This window comes from Plutella xylostella, chromosome 16 (genome assembly GCF_932276165.1).
Source record: "Plutella xylostella chromosome 16, ilPluXylo3.1, whole genome shotgun sequence".
Taxonomy (NCBI): Eukaryota; Metazoa; Arthropoda; class Insecta; order Lepidoptera; family Plutellidae; genus Plutella; species Plutella xylostella.
Window position 1 is genome coordinate 5,161,985 of NC_063996.1, and position 12,986 is coordinate 5,174,970.

The window sequence follows — 12,986 nt, forward strand, 5'->3', positions numbered from 1 at the left end:
GTAATAGTTTGCCAACTGGGAACGCAGCATCTCACATCACAGATCACCACACCAAAAACAAACAAATTAAAAAAAGAGAACCAACACAGCATACCTTCTCATAAACATAGAGGTTACCGGATTTCTCGAACAGCACCGTGCTGTAGGCCTGTGGCTCCACCTGGATGTTCTGTCCGCGGAACTTGGTCTTCATGCTGATGTCCTGGTGGGACGCCCAGCCCGACGCCCCCGTGCAGTAGATGGCGCATACGGGCGGGTGGTGGACCACCTACGAGCCAATGTTTGAACCAAGCGTTGGGCCAACCAATGTGGTTTGTAGATGCCATGGTTAGGTTCACCTACCTATTTTTCTACCTATCGCCAATCGCTGGTTCCTGGCTCCTGTCAAATTTGCTTCCTCCGAGACCACCCCTGAACCCAAAACCTGTTTCTTATCTGAGATCCCATGGTTAGGTTAAGTTCACCTACCTATTTTTCTATGTATCGCTAATCACTGGTTTCTGGCTCCTGTCAAATTGGAGTCCACACCATTTACCTGTCACAATTTCGCCCAACATCACCACAACCACAACACATAGTAACGCAGCAAGTAGCAACACGGACATAATAAATTTGCAAAGCAAAACAGCAAGCTTTTTCATCCCACGCAACACTACCTTTCTCCAAGAGTATCTATTCCCGGACTTGGTGAAGGACGCCGAGGCGGACCCCAGCGGGACCACCTGCAGGTACTTCCCGCGGAACTTGGTGGTCATCGTGAACTCCTGCCAGCACTCCCAGCCGGACGCGCCCTCGCAGTGCTGCGCCAGCATGGGCGGGTGGTGCGACACCTAGCGGTCACGTACGGACAATTTTGAAATTAGAACTTTGGCTTTTGTTTTTGGAAGTCGAAAGAGGTTAGGTTTATTTAAGGTGAAAGGAGGTTGGATTGAATAGGAGGTGGAGTGGAGCACGGACAAATTTGAAATGAGAACTTTAAAATTATTTTGTGATGTCGAAAGAGGTTACAGAGTTTATAAAAATTTAATTGAATGTTGTGTTTTCGCTCTGTGACTTGCATAAAGAAAGCGTTTGGACTAATTGGTTTATTAATTGATTTAACTTGAATGCAACAAATGTAATTAAACTATTTCAACTGAAAAATTAACAAAAAAAATAGACTCACAGACGATCGTACTTATAAATGGCATTTTTGCCGCTTGCGAGTTTTGCTCTGTGCTAAAAGGAAAGATGATGAGGACAGGAGAGGAACTAGGATTGGCGCAGGAATAGGGAAATGGTGAATACAAACATAATATTTATACGAATAGGTTACAGTTAACCACAAAAATGATTTAGAATAGGGAAAGCAAACTCGTTGAATTTTATTCATGAAATGTATCATGATTTGTCTTATGAGAGTATTATACGTTTTAATTACTTATTTTTGTGGTATGCTGTACAAAAAAGATTTAAACGTATCGTATGGTACCGAAAAAGGGCTTGGGAAAATAGTTATGTTTAATAGATTGTATGAAAATCTATTTTTGATAATAATAATAGATGTTTTTTATGATATAACAATGTTACCTGTTCTGATATCGACCTCCAGCCGAGGTCCGCCATTCTATCACATTCAAACGTCTCCCCCAGGAGCGGGTTAAACGGCTTATTGGTTCTGAAACAAACGATTCATTTCGTTACTCTATATTTCCAGCAGTAAAAGTTTGTGGGATTAAATTTGTATGAGGGAGTACTCAACATTTCGCACTAGTTGTCAACGCAAACAAGCTGCAGGTGCAAAATACTACTCCCCACTACGGTCGACAGGCTCAACTCTCAAGGGGTCAGAAGCTGTCCGACTGCGGACACGGCAACAAGGGTGCTCTGAATCGTCGCATCAGGTGAATCTTACCAATGTGCGAATGTATGTTTCGAGGTACATACATGTAATTTATAATTCAATACATTAGTTGTAACCCCTTTCTTTTTAATTTCAAGTAGTCCTCCGTCAGAGCTGTAGCTACCAGTATACACACCTGCAGCTACCAGTATACACACCTGCAGCTACCAGTATACACACCTGCAGCTACCAGTATACACACCTGCAGCCACCAGTATACTACACACTTGCAGCTACCAGTATACACACCTGCAGCTGGTGGTGGCGTAGGAGGACACGGTGAAGGCGGCCACGTACGCCAGCTGCTGCGCCGGGTCCGCCAGCCGCGCCGCCTGGTCCAGCACGCCCGAGTACTCGTAGTCCTCTGTGAGACGCTGCAGCATCGAGAGAGGCTCGCTGAAGTTCACCGGGATGGGGATCTTCGAGAGCTCTTTGCCTGTAATTGGAGGGAGTGTGGATTATAAATTGTGTTGACGCGTGCGGTGATCAGGTTTTCAATCAATGTCTCCTTTGATGTGACAAAACTTCAACGACAATTTTCGTCGCTCAGAGCTAGTAGCACGGGGCGCATTTAAGACGTGACATAAGTTTTGCTTCGCGTTCACTCACATCCTGCAGCCTCAAGAGCGAGCTCGACGGAGAATTTTTAATGCGCCCCGTGCTAGCCCTTCAGATCATATTTAAAATGAAAATATGCGAATATAATTATAAAAATACGAATTTTCGCGTAGAACATATTACTTTATCTCTCATTATTCCGGACTATGTTGGACGGGGTAAATCAAGTTTGAAATAGTACTAAGTAGATGACAGTACATACCTATGCAGTTCTTCATGATGGACCACAGGCTGAGCGGGTAGTTGGGCTTGTCGGGCACGCGCGTGCGCCGCGGCCGGCTGTCCACCACGCCCACCACTTCGGACGCATGCGGCTGAGGAGAAACATGGATAAATGATGTTTAGTATAACGCAAGCTTTTGTATAAAGGTCACAGCTCATATACCTAAGCGTAACGTGAACGGATCGCCTTTCTTTTCTTCCGTCTACCAGGCGTTCGCGAGCTCGCGACTTAATAAAAGAAAGGCGCTCCGTTTACCTTACGTTTATATGTACTGTAACCTTAACGGAAATCCGGCATAAAAATAGCCTGTAGATTGTACAATCACAAATTACGAAGCATACCACTGGTCAAAACAAAAGGAAGTCGGAGTCGTTATAATTTATGTCTAATATCTATATGTAATTAATGATATTTGTAAAACCTTTATTTTATTTTAGTTTTTAATTTGCTGTGCCCGGAAGGGTCCATAAAGTAATTTAATGTATTGAACACCTGTAAAACTTACTTATGGATGCAATAAAAGATTGAGTATTGAACTCCAATTCTTCTATGTCTTATTTCATTCCGTATGCGCTTGTGTACTGAACTTAGCAACACATTAAGCAATATTTTTTTATGTGTGTACCTACAAACTGTATAAAAGCTAGCGTAGCTGAAGAATTGTGTCACCTAAGCCGCTGTTATTATCATTTAATTCCCTACGGATAACTTTTGTAGCAATAGCTAATGACATCAGTGCGCGAAACAGTTTTCGCCTCAGTAACCACTTCTAGTTATATCTTTATCACAGTCATTTCTTATATGACTGTAACCACCTCAATGTTATTACATACATACAGTGCTCTCTACACAAGACAATTGTATAACATTTTATCCTCTTCTTCAGTATCCGCGATTAACGACTCATAAAGAAAGGATCGTTAACAGACATACAACCTATATGTTATAGTAGCATCGACAAATAAATATAACGACATCCTTAATTGGTATTAGGATAGAAACCTATCTAGGTCACCCGGTAATCAACTTGTGTCAGTGGCTCGACTGAACTATAAAAGATTCTAAGAATAGGGAAATTATTGTTTATTTGTGAGCCAAACATCATACTTATAGACATAAACCCTATTTTATTTAAGTATAACATTAGGAGAGTTCGATAAACCATATCACTAAGTTGAGTCAAAGCAAACAAACAAAAACTTGACCAAATAATGAGTCACCGACAAGCGTGATTAATTCATTTACATTGTATTTACTGGTTTCAGGCACAAACATGACTATTCAAGATTCAGATGTTATTACAGTTGGATGTGAGAATTTCTGCTTCGTAAATTTCGATTGGTATCCCATCCCGTCGACCGTATAAGTTGTGGCCTAATTTGATTCAATCAATGCGATTCATTGTTGTAATAAGTCGGCCGTGATATAGCATCGCAGACGAATGTTATTAGGTTCTAGGTAGCTAGGTAGTATTTATTACTTTCACACCTTTTGTTTTTAATTTCGCTGTTTTACTTGGCACAAGAACTTGTTATAGATTTAAATAGATAACGCAAATAAACTGTGACAATTTTTTTACATAATGTAATCTCTTCGTCTCACCAGAGCCGCATATCCAATCGTCCCGTTCACTCATGGCTAGGTTAAGCATAAAGTATCCCTTTTGTGGACACGAAGCGGTATGTCAAGTGAAAGCACTTCCGGCACCTATGCTGTCTATATCTGTGGCCTTTACACATTACGACCCATCACGTCCCCACTGCTAGGGCACGGGTCTCCTTCCAATGAAGGAAGGGTTTTAGGCCTTGTCCACCACGCTGGCATAGTGCGGGTCGGTTACCTTTACACATGGTCCAAAGCTGAAAAGCCAGAAGGCATAGGTAATAAAATAAGGAATACATACGTATATTTTGAGTTCCTTCTCCTTGGTGTCGGTGTCGTCGGCGCCGGGCGCGGCTTCGGCGCGCCCCATCACGTCCGCTGCGGAGTCGGAGGGGTCCCGGTCTTCTAGGAAGATCACCTGAGACAGACAGACAAAGTTCATATGTATGGTAAAGGAAAGAAAGTGCGTTTTTCGGTAGCATAACATCATCAGCCTATAGCAGTCCACTGCTGGACGTAGGCCTCTCTCAAAGCACGCCACTGGATGCGATGTTTAGCATAACATCTTTAACACGATCTTTAAGCGAACTCGTTCATCTAGCTCCGTAGGTCACTGCCGTATAAAAACGTATGCTACGAACGATAAGTAGTTGTAAAACGAACTGCAGAGCGAGCGAACCCTAACATTACACCGGCGAAAATGTGTGCATCATACACCGTAGAAAAGTACAGTCAGTTTGTGTGTTTGTATTTTATTTATTACTTAGATTATAAAATTTACTTGTAGTATTTTCCGAAGTTTAATATTTAAACGATGCAATCAATAAACAATAGATTACATTCACATTACTTATCTATTACCCAGATGGATATTACACACATCGTTAAATAAACTTGGCGCCTGAGACAAACAACAAAGAAACAAAATGTTGAATCATTTGTGTACATAAACAAGAACGGCCTTTGCCGTGTTATTTGCTTATTATCACTTTTCCGCAGGTGAATGGTACACTTATTTGTAAAACAAACCACTCAACAACATAATTTTTGCTTAAATTTTTCTTTGTTTCTTATTGCAAAGGAAATTTCTAAATGAAGCCATGATGCGGCAGCTATAGAAAATCACACTATCGTTTGTTAAAGTGTAGTTTTTTTTTACATTAGGTATAAGAAAAGTCTGTATTTTTTTACGGCAGTCGGGTAAAGAAGCAACTTACCTGTTGTGTCTCCCTAACGGTCTCCCCCTCCGACTCGTCCGAGCTCTCCCCCAGCTTGACTTTGTTTTTCTTTGTGACCTGCAAGCATGCGCGAGGAATGGTGATTATGAAACACACAAATATTATACACAAATGGCGGTCGCTGACAAAACATCTAGTATTACTCTGTGGTCTAGTTTTAGGACCCGAGGTCGGTTGATTAAATTACGAAGTTGAAATTGCACATTTATTAGATACACTTACTGACTTTGGCAAGCATTGATGAAAAGATTAGACACAAATGTGATGGTCAGATGTTTTGATACCACAATCAACACAGAAACTTCCATTATTCAAACATGTAGAATGCCACTCAGATGATGTAACAGGGGGTAATCAAATTGTAAAAGCCATTGATCTTCTATGGTTCTCTATGATTAACACTTCAAAAGAGTTGTGACATGATTCATAGTCTTTGAGAATGAAGGGGAACCACCGCCATGTTCTATGCTCGTAGCTCGTACGGGATATGAAAACATGAACAGTAATAACAATGTGATACTTACAGCAGAGAGCTACTTATTATTTTTTAAAGTCCCAGAATGAATTATAGGGCGGGGCGGAGCCGAAAGTTTGATAGACCCCAAAGATGTGCTCACCCTCTATTACACAAGCGGACTAAGTCAAAAACACCTGAGGTAAACACCTCAAGTTAGCGTAATGGACAAGTTATCATACTCACGGGTACTTTAATTACGAATGAATTGATTTCGTCGTCGTGCGATCCTGTCTCTCCTTCGACCGCGTCGAAGAACTCATGGTCATCCTCCTCCGCCTCGTTATTCTGTCCGGTGCCGCCTGTTGGAGAGAATAAAACCGAATATATTTTCTGTATACCTAGCACAGGGCGCAAGACACGCACGCCAAGACGTGACAAAAGGTTTGCGTCGGCTTCGAGAGCGAGTGCGACGGAGAAAATTTGCGACGACGCCGCGAACGAGTCTTGCGCCCCCTAGATCGATTAAAAGAGACAGTTAGCCAGTATTGGCTGGATGAGGAAGGCCGAAGACTGGATGTGTAGTGGCAAGAGTAGTGGCTGGGTTAGGAAGGCGATGTCGGGGCGTTCTGGCGCTCCTTAGGAGTGGCATAGGCCCAATAAGAGCTATAGGCCTCTTTTACAACTGATGGTAAATATATTAAAATTTAATTTAGTACTTATGGAAATCATACATTTGATACGATTTGATATACTGTGTGTTTGTCTAGAATGTGGACATGTAGGTCCTACTAAATGCTCTTTATTAAACTTAAACCTACTCGATTATCCAAACAGGTTTTCATCTAAATTCATACAGCCATTCAAACTGCGAGGTCTTTATAGTTTTCAACTATGAATAAAAAGTCTCCTAAAGACACTCGGTACTTAGACAACAAATTAATTTGGCGCCATATAGCGTGTTGTGGGCCGCAACCCGGGCTGGGTTCAGGCGCAGTTTGCCAAGAAAATACAACTTTTATGTTCAATGTCAGCAACGCATATTTTCTTTTGAACACAATCGATGTGTAACTGCAGTTTGAAAATATGTCAAGGTCTTTTCTAAGCTAGTTCTACATTATGTATGAATATAAGTTTTTTTTAAAACAAACAAGTTCCCAAATAAGATTTGAATACATCTACATAAATTAACCTTTACTGTAGGATGCTTTAAAGCTTTAAATAGACAAATTTGTTTTTCAACAAATAAAGGCATACAACATTAATAGTGATTATGGTGCTAATTTCCATTAGCAATAACAGGTAAACATACAATTAGTTGATGAGGAAGTGAGATGAATGTGTGCACAGAGACACAGCTGCTACCATCGAGAACGAACAACAAAGAAAAGCCAATGAATAATCCACAGCTGCAACTGATAACACTAATTAATAGATAAATTGTGGTTTATATGTACTATTTACAATGTTTACAAGCTAAGAGATAACACTAGGGAATCAATAACTTAATGTATTTTAAATCTTTGTTTTTAATGTATGTATGGACTATAATAACTACATTTAAATATATGATGATGGGTGATCTGATTAAATGATATTTCTATATTTAGGGAGTTCAAAAAATCAATAAAGGTCAAGAAATATTATATTATATTTGTGCAATAAAGTATTAAATAAATAAATAATTCATGGTTTAAATTAAACGTAAACAAAAAATACTTTTACAATTTATTTTACAAAACTGGTTTGAGATGGATACTTCAAATGATAAACAACAATATAATGTAAATTTACAAGGAAGTAAACAAAAAACCTATGAATAAACATTATTTTTGGGGAAATTACCGTGACAGGTGGAGTGGCATGCTATTACAATATTAGTTGGTTGATCAGTCTGGCAAAAAAATGAGCGGAAGAAATCAGCAACAGAGTCGTACAGCCAATGTACAGCTGTGGTCATCTCCTTCTTGATATTTACATTTAGGCTCGGCTTTCTACAACAATGTATTTACATAACTAATACTGAACCAGTTACTCATGGAATCTCTCAAGCATCCAGTATTATTTAAGTGACAAACAGTAAATTAGAATAAATCTCTCTATTTACTTACTCTCCATGTTAAAAGGGGACTGCTGGACTTTGCATTTTCATTTCATGTAGGAAAGTTTGATAAAAGAATGTCCAAAGAGAGAAATCAGCACATCACACATGTCAATATAATTGCCAAAGTAATCATGTTTTCCAACAAATCTGTATTATAAAATCAATCCCTATTTTTCTTAGAAACTGCAGTGTTAACATCTGTAATCATTTTATAATTATTTTTTAGAGTTTGTTATTGTCAGGTTCTTATGAAAGAAAAAACAGAACCACTTTAGCTCCACTACTTAAAATGAAAACAGCACTCTTGTGAAGACAGATAAATGTTTTATTGCATTCTTATCACAACCCATCATGTCATCACTGCTTGGACATGGGTCTCCTTCCAAGGAAGGGTTTTAGACCTAGTCCACCACGCTGGCCCAGTTGCTGATTGGTAGACTCCTACACAAGCAAGCATGTGCTGAGGGAGTTGTCTTGTAAGTAGGCTATCCAATTGTCAGATTAATTCAAGCTGCCCATAGGCCTTTGAGTAGACATAATGACTGCTGCCAAAATACCTTAACGGAAGCACCCACTAAACAACCACAACCACTTGAAATTGGTCACCCATCCAATGAATTAACTTCCATGATCAGTTACAATCACTGAAACTAGCTACTATGGACGCTTCTCGCTCAACTACAGATGCTTCTTTTATTTATTGCATGCTGCAGAGTATATTTTTTTTTGTAAAAAAACTATTGACTACAAGCCAACATTATGTTGAAGTTATAGGTGGGTACTCTCACACTTTTAGTGTTAAATATGTGATGATGTACAAGACACCTGACACAATGAGTACTTGTGCGTGTGTATTGGTTGCCCGAATACCTATTGCCAAGTGAATATTATGAAGAACTATCACACATAAATGATGCAAATTCTATGTTTTTTCAAACATTTAATGATGCAGTAGGCAAAACATTCAGGTATGGAAGCAGTGGGTGCCATTAGTGACTGGCGAAACGTTGACAAACACCACTTACCACCCATGACGAGCTGTGTAAACGCGAATGGTCACTTTGACATTGAAAATTGGTATCGAGGAGCAATTTCACGCGAGGAGGTGCGCAAGGCCAAGTTGGCGCGAGCGAGCGCGGGCGAGCGCTGGCCGCAACCCCCCGACACGCGACATGAGGATATTCAATAAAGAGCACGAATCACAGCATTTACTTTCAGACTTTTTACAAACCTTTTACAAACTTTTATAATATACACACACAGTAAGTACTTACATAAGCAATACTTCCTATTAACTGTTTATTATTTGAGTCTTTTAGTTTAGGGGAAAAACAATTACTTTAGAAATTTCGATACCATTTACTGAAATTTGTTAGAATATAATTCAATATTCAGTTTGACACATAGACGACAAGGAGGTTTGACACACGTTTGACATATACATTGGACCATAGACTACAGGATGTCATAGTGTAGTGTTTTTTTTCTCTGTGGACACCACCGCACCAAGTAAATGTTGCCATAGTTAAAAAGCCAATATTGCAGTAGGAGATTTTCCTATAACGTTTTGTTAGCGCTCTCTATCTTTATTGCTATGTTACGTTTACTTTACGTTAAAATAAAAGTTTATTATGCTCTACCCGAATAAAAATTATAAAACCATCTTTATATTAGAGTTATTATTCAGGGAAATCCTTCATACTTTAATAATACCCCAGAGGTGCAAGGCGTCCCCAACTCTCCACCTACATCTGCCACTTCTTCGATCCCTCCTATCTTCGGCTGCACTTCTGGATTCACTGAGTATGAATTCGAGAGTGCTATGAATGTCACTAGTCTCCATTCAGTTCGGTTCTACGTTCTACACTCATGTACTAATTCAGAACGACACTTGGCCCTCGGCCGTCCTCATCCAGCCACTACCGACTACCCGCCTAAGGTCGTCGGTTTGAACTTATCAACGAATCAGAACTTATACTGCCACTAACCTGTATGGCTGCGTCCCGTGACATTCCTCTCCAGGTTGTCGTGTTGCCGGGCGAGCTGCTCGACCACCTCCTGCAGCCTCATCTTCTGTTCGCGCTCGTGCTGCAGAGCCCGGCTCAGCCGCCCGCTGCCCGCCGCCGCCGCGTTCATGAACTCTGAACATGCCTGGTGAATGAACTTTCAAGTTAAAGTAAAGGTACTTTTCATAGCAATACGATAGAGTCAGCTTTTCAAGAACGTAACTTTGAATAGTTTTTAGACAGTTTTTACTACAGTGCATTTTCACACGGGTGATGACGATGATAGCCGGCCAATGGCCATAGTTCCCCACCGGATATTGAACAGATATAAATTATATACATATTATTTATGAACATTCCTTTTGGAAAACGCGACGCAACGCACCTGGAGCCTAACCCTTATACTACTAAACTAATATTTATTTCGAACTAAAGTCATGTTTCATTCACAACAACTCACGTTCATCATAGCGTTACAGGATATCCGGAACAGCGTGGCGCGCTCGGAGACCTGCTTGGTGGTGTCCGAAGGCGGGATCTCCAGGTCCACGAGCGAGCGCTGCAGCGCCGCGCCGTGCCGCGTCACCAGCTCTGAGCATGTGCGCAGGTCGTGGAACCTGCAAAATTCCGAGGTTATTAGGGTGCTTACATAAAGAATTGGGTTCCCTGTATCTACCCGTACCGGTAATTTGATAAGGTATGCGAACTAAGAGATTTAAAGCCGGGAAATGCTCTAGCGCACTCGCAGAAAGATAAAAAGCAGGTTACCGGTATGGGTAGATATCTTAGCCCTTAGCTGGGTTCCCAGGGCTTGTGGTACAGTAAGGGGCAGATAAACCTGACCCCCCTCAGAAGCATTGTTAGTATGAGAGAGGGGTCAGGTTTCTTTGCACCTGACCGTACTACGGATCGTCACGCGGGAGACAACCACGGGCAGAAATGGACTACCATAAAATGTTAATGTTTTACAGAAGGGTTTTTATAATCATAATCATCACGACCCATCACATCCACACTGCTGGGGCACGGGTCTCCTACCAATGAAAGAAGGGTTTTAGGCCTAGTCCACCACGCTGCCCCTAGTGCATTTTTATGTTTCCATTTAATTGCATTTTAGATTAGTGGGTAAGCATCACCTTTCTGTGAATCATATCATATGAGGATATTGTCATAAAAGAGGATACATACATAATATGTATGTACATGTGTATAGCTAGTAAGTAAACGTTAAAGTATGATTCACTATTCAAATGCTTGGATAAACAAAGAGTCTTACTCAAGGATAAGTCTAAAATCCCAATACCTGGCAGCAAGTTCCCTGGCTATGCCACTGGGGTCCTCTGCGTCTCCTTCGCTTTGACCAACATGTGACGCGGCCATGTTGTCATCGTCATCATCACTCTCCTGGGCTCGTCTGCAATGTCAGAGACTATCAGTATAATAGTTCACAAATGTAGTATGTACTCAATTATCGTATTATACCTAGTAATTTTGAGTGATTTTAAATTAAATGAGTGGTTATGAAAATTAATTAAAGCATATTCATTGACCAATAGTAAAATGTGTAGTTAGAAAGTGTTGATATTACGTAATTCTTAATTTGCCTAAAAACTTGTATGCTGGTAATTCAGATACAATAAAAATTGTATTGTATGTAGGAGGGATCCGCACTTTGGCCTTGCAAAGATTAATGTGTCTTATGGAGATGTTTTCTCTGTTTTATGAAAGTCCACTTACAAATTAAGTTGTCTTTGCTTACATTGTGTTTATAAAATAGGTAAAATGTAGAATAGAGCTTCTGAATAAAGATAGTAATTTTGTATATACGAAATATTTTACATCTCTACACATTTTACATTTATGGTGTTTCCACTTCCAATTTTGTGCTGTTCCCATTATATTATTAATATTTATTTACAAAGCATAAGCAGTTACAATACGGTATTACACAACCTCCACCAGCACAAACTAGTAGAGATTGGTGAACTGACACTAACATAGCCTTCGCCTTGGCCAGTTCCAAGGCTGTGACCCAGCTCTGCCGCTCCACCTCGTCGTGGGCGCGGATGTGGAACGTCTGTGTGCCGCCATTGCTGATCACAAATGTACATGAGTCAGCGGTGTGGATCAATGCTCCAAGCAGGGATATGGTGCCACGACATGTATGTGCCATCTCTGCTTGATTTCTGAAACATACAAAGAACATTATCAAACATTTGTGTTTTTTTTTTATTTTATATGCTTATGTATGTATGTTTATGAAATGTTTACATAATTTTACCATAGTCTAGAATGTTATTATCTTTCATGGTCAAACTATCATCTTGCTATTAGCATCTAATTAGGTCTTGTCTATAAGAATCCAACAGTTAGTCTAATTAACTAATATGTTTTTTTATATATAAATAAGGGTATGCGTTAGAGACCTTGAATGATTCAAAATCACAAAAGTTGGCCCTTAACTACTGCTTATAAATTATGTGTTTTTTGCCATACATGGGATGCAATCCAATATAGTCTGCTTACGACTGCATGGGCTACTAAATCTATATACTGTTTATAGGGTAATACCCAAGCTATTATCATAAACTCACCTGTAATATGATAACAATCCATTCGACAACACGAACCATCTTCGTTGATATCCCTTGAGATAATTTGTCCACTTGAACAACCATCCTTTCTTTTCTGGGTCGCCGTGAACAGGCTGACCTTTCGCTACGACTGCATCCGACATTCTCTCCGTTATTTTCAAGAGAATATGTTGAAAAACATAATATTAATTCTTCACTACCTAGGCCACGTCCACCATCATGCCATTTTTATGAAGTTCGGAAACTGGAAATAGCACTGTAATGT

The 12,986-nt window shown here is 40.1% G+C and overlaps 1 protein-coding gene across 4 annotated transcripts in view; it reads right to left on the reverse strand.

Annotated features, from left to right (window-relative positions):
• The window catches only part of LOC105386910 (oxysterol-binding protein 1), a 17,864-nt gene extending 4,903 nt beyond the window's left edge, over positions 1 to 12,961 (reverse strand). Inside the window, exons 1-12 of one of the 4 annotated variants that reach the window (XM_048626192.1) lie at positions 12,722 to 12,961; positions 12,119 to 12,313; positions 11,431 to 11,541; positions 10,588 to 10,744; positions 10,110 to 10,272; positions 6,264 to 6,379; positions 5,543 to 5,620; positions 4,627 to 4,743; positions 2,703 to 2,814; positions 2,132 to 2,318; positions 1,570 to 1,657; positions 95 to 268 (exon numbers count right to left, since the gene is read on the reverse strand). In XM_048626192.1, coding sequence (XP_048482149.1) covers positions 95 to 268; positions 1,570 to 1,657; positions 2,132 to 2,318; positions 2,703 to 2,814; positions 4,627 to 4,743; positions 5,543 to 5,620; positions 6,264 to 6,379; positions 10,110 to 10,272; positions 10,588 to 10,744; positions 11,431 to 11,541; positions 12,119 to 12,313; positions 12,722 to 12,864 — 1,641 coding nt within the window. In that variant the 5' untranslated portion in view covers positions 12,865 to 12,961. Of the gene's footprint in view, positions 1 to 94; positions 269 to 656; positions 831 to 1,569; positions 1,658 to 2,131; positions 2,319 to 2,702; positions 2,815 to 4,626; positions 4,744 to 5,542; positions 5,621 to 6,263; positions 6,380 to 10,109; positions 10,273 to 10,587; positions 10,745 to 11,430; positions 11,542 to 12,118; positions 12,314 to 12,721 lie in introns of all 4 variants that reach the window. The other 3 variants (XM_038118274.2, XM_038118275.2, XM_038118272.2) reach the window with 3 other exon arrangements.
• Positions 12,962 to 12,986: the final 25 nt, after the last annotated feature.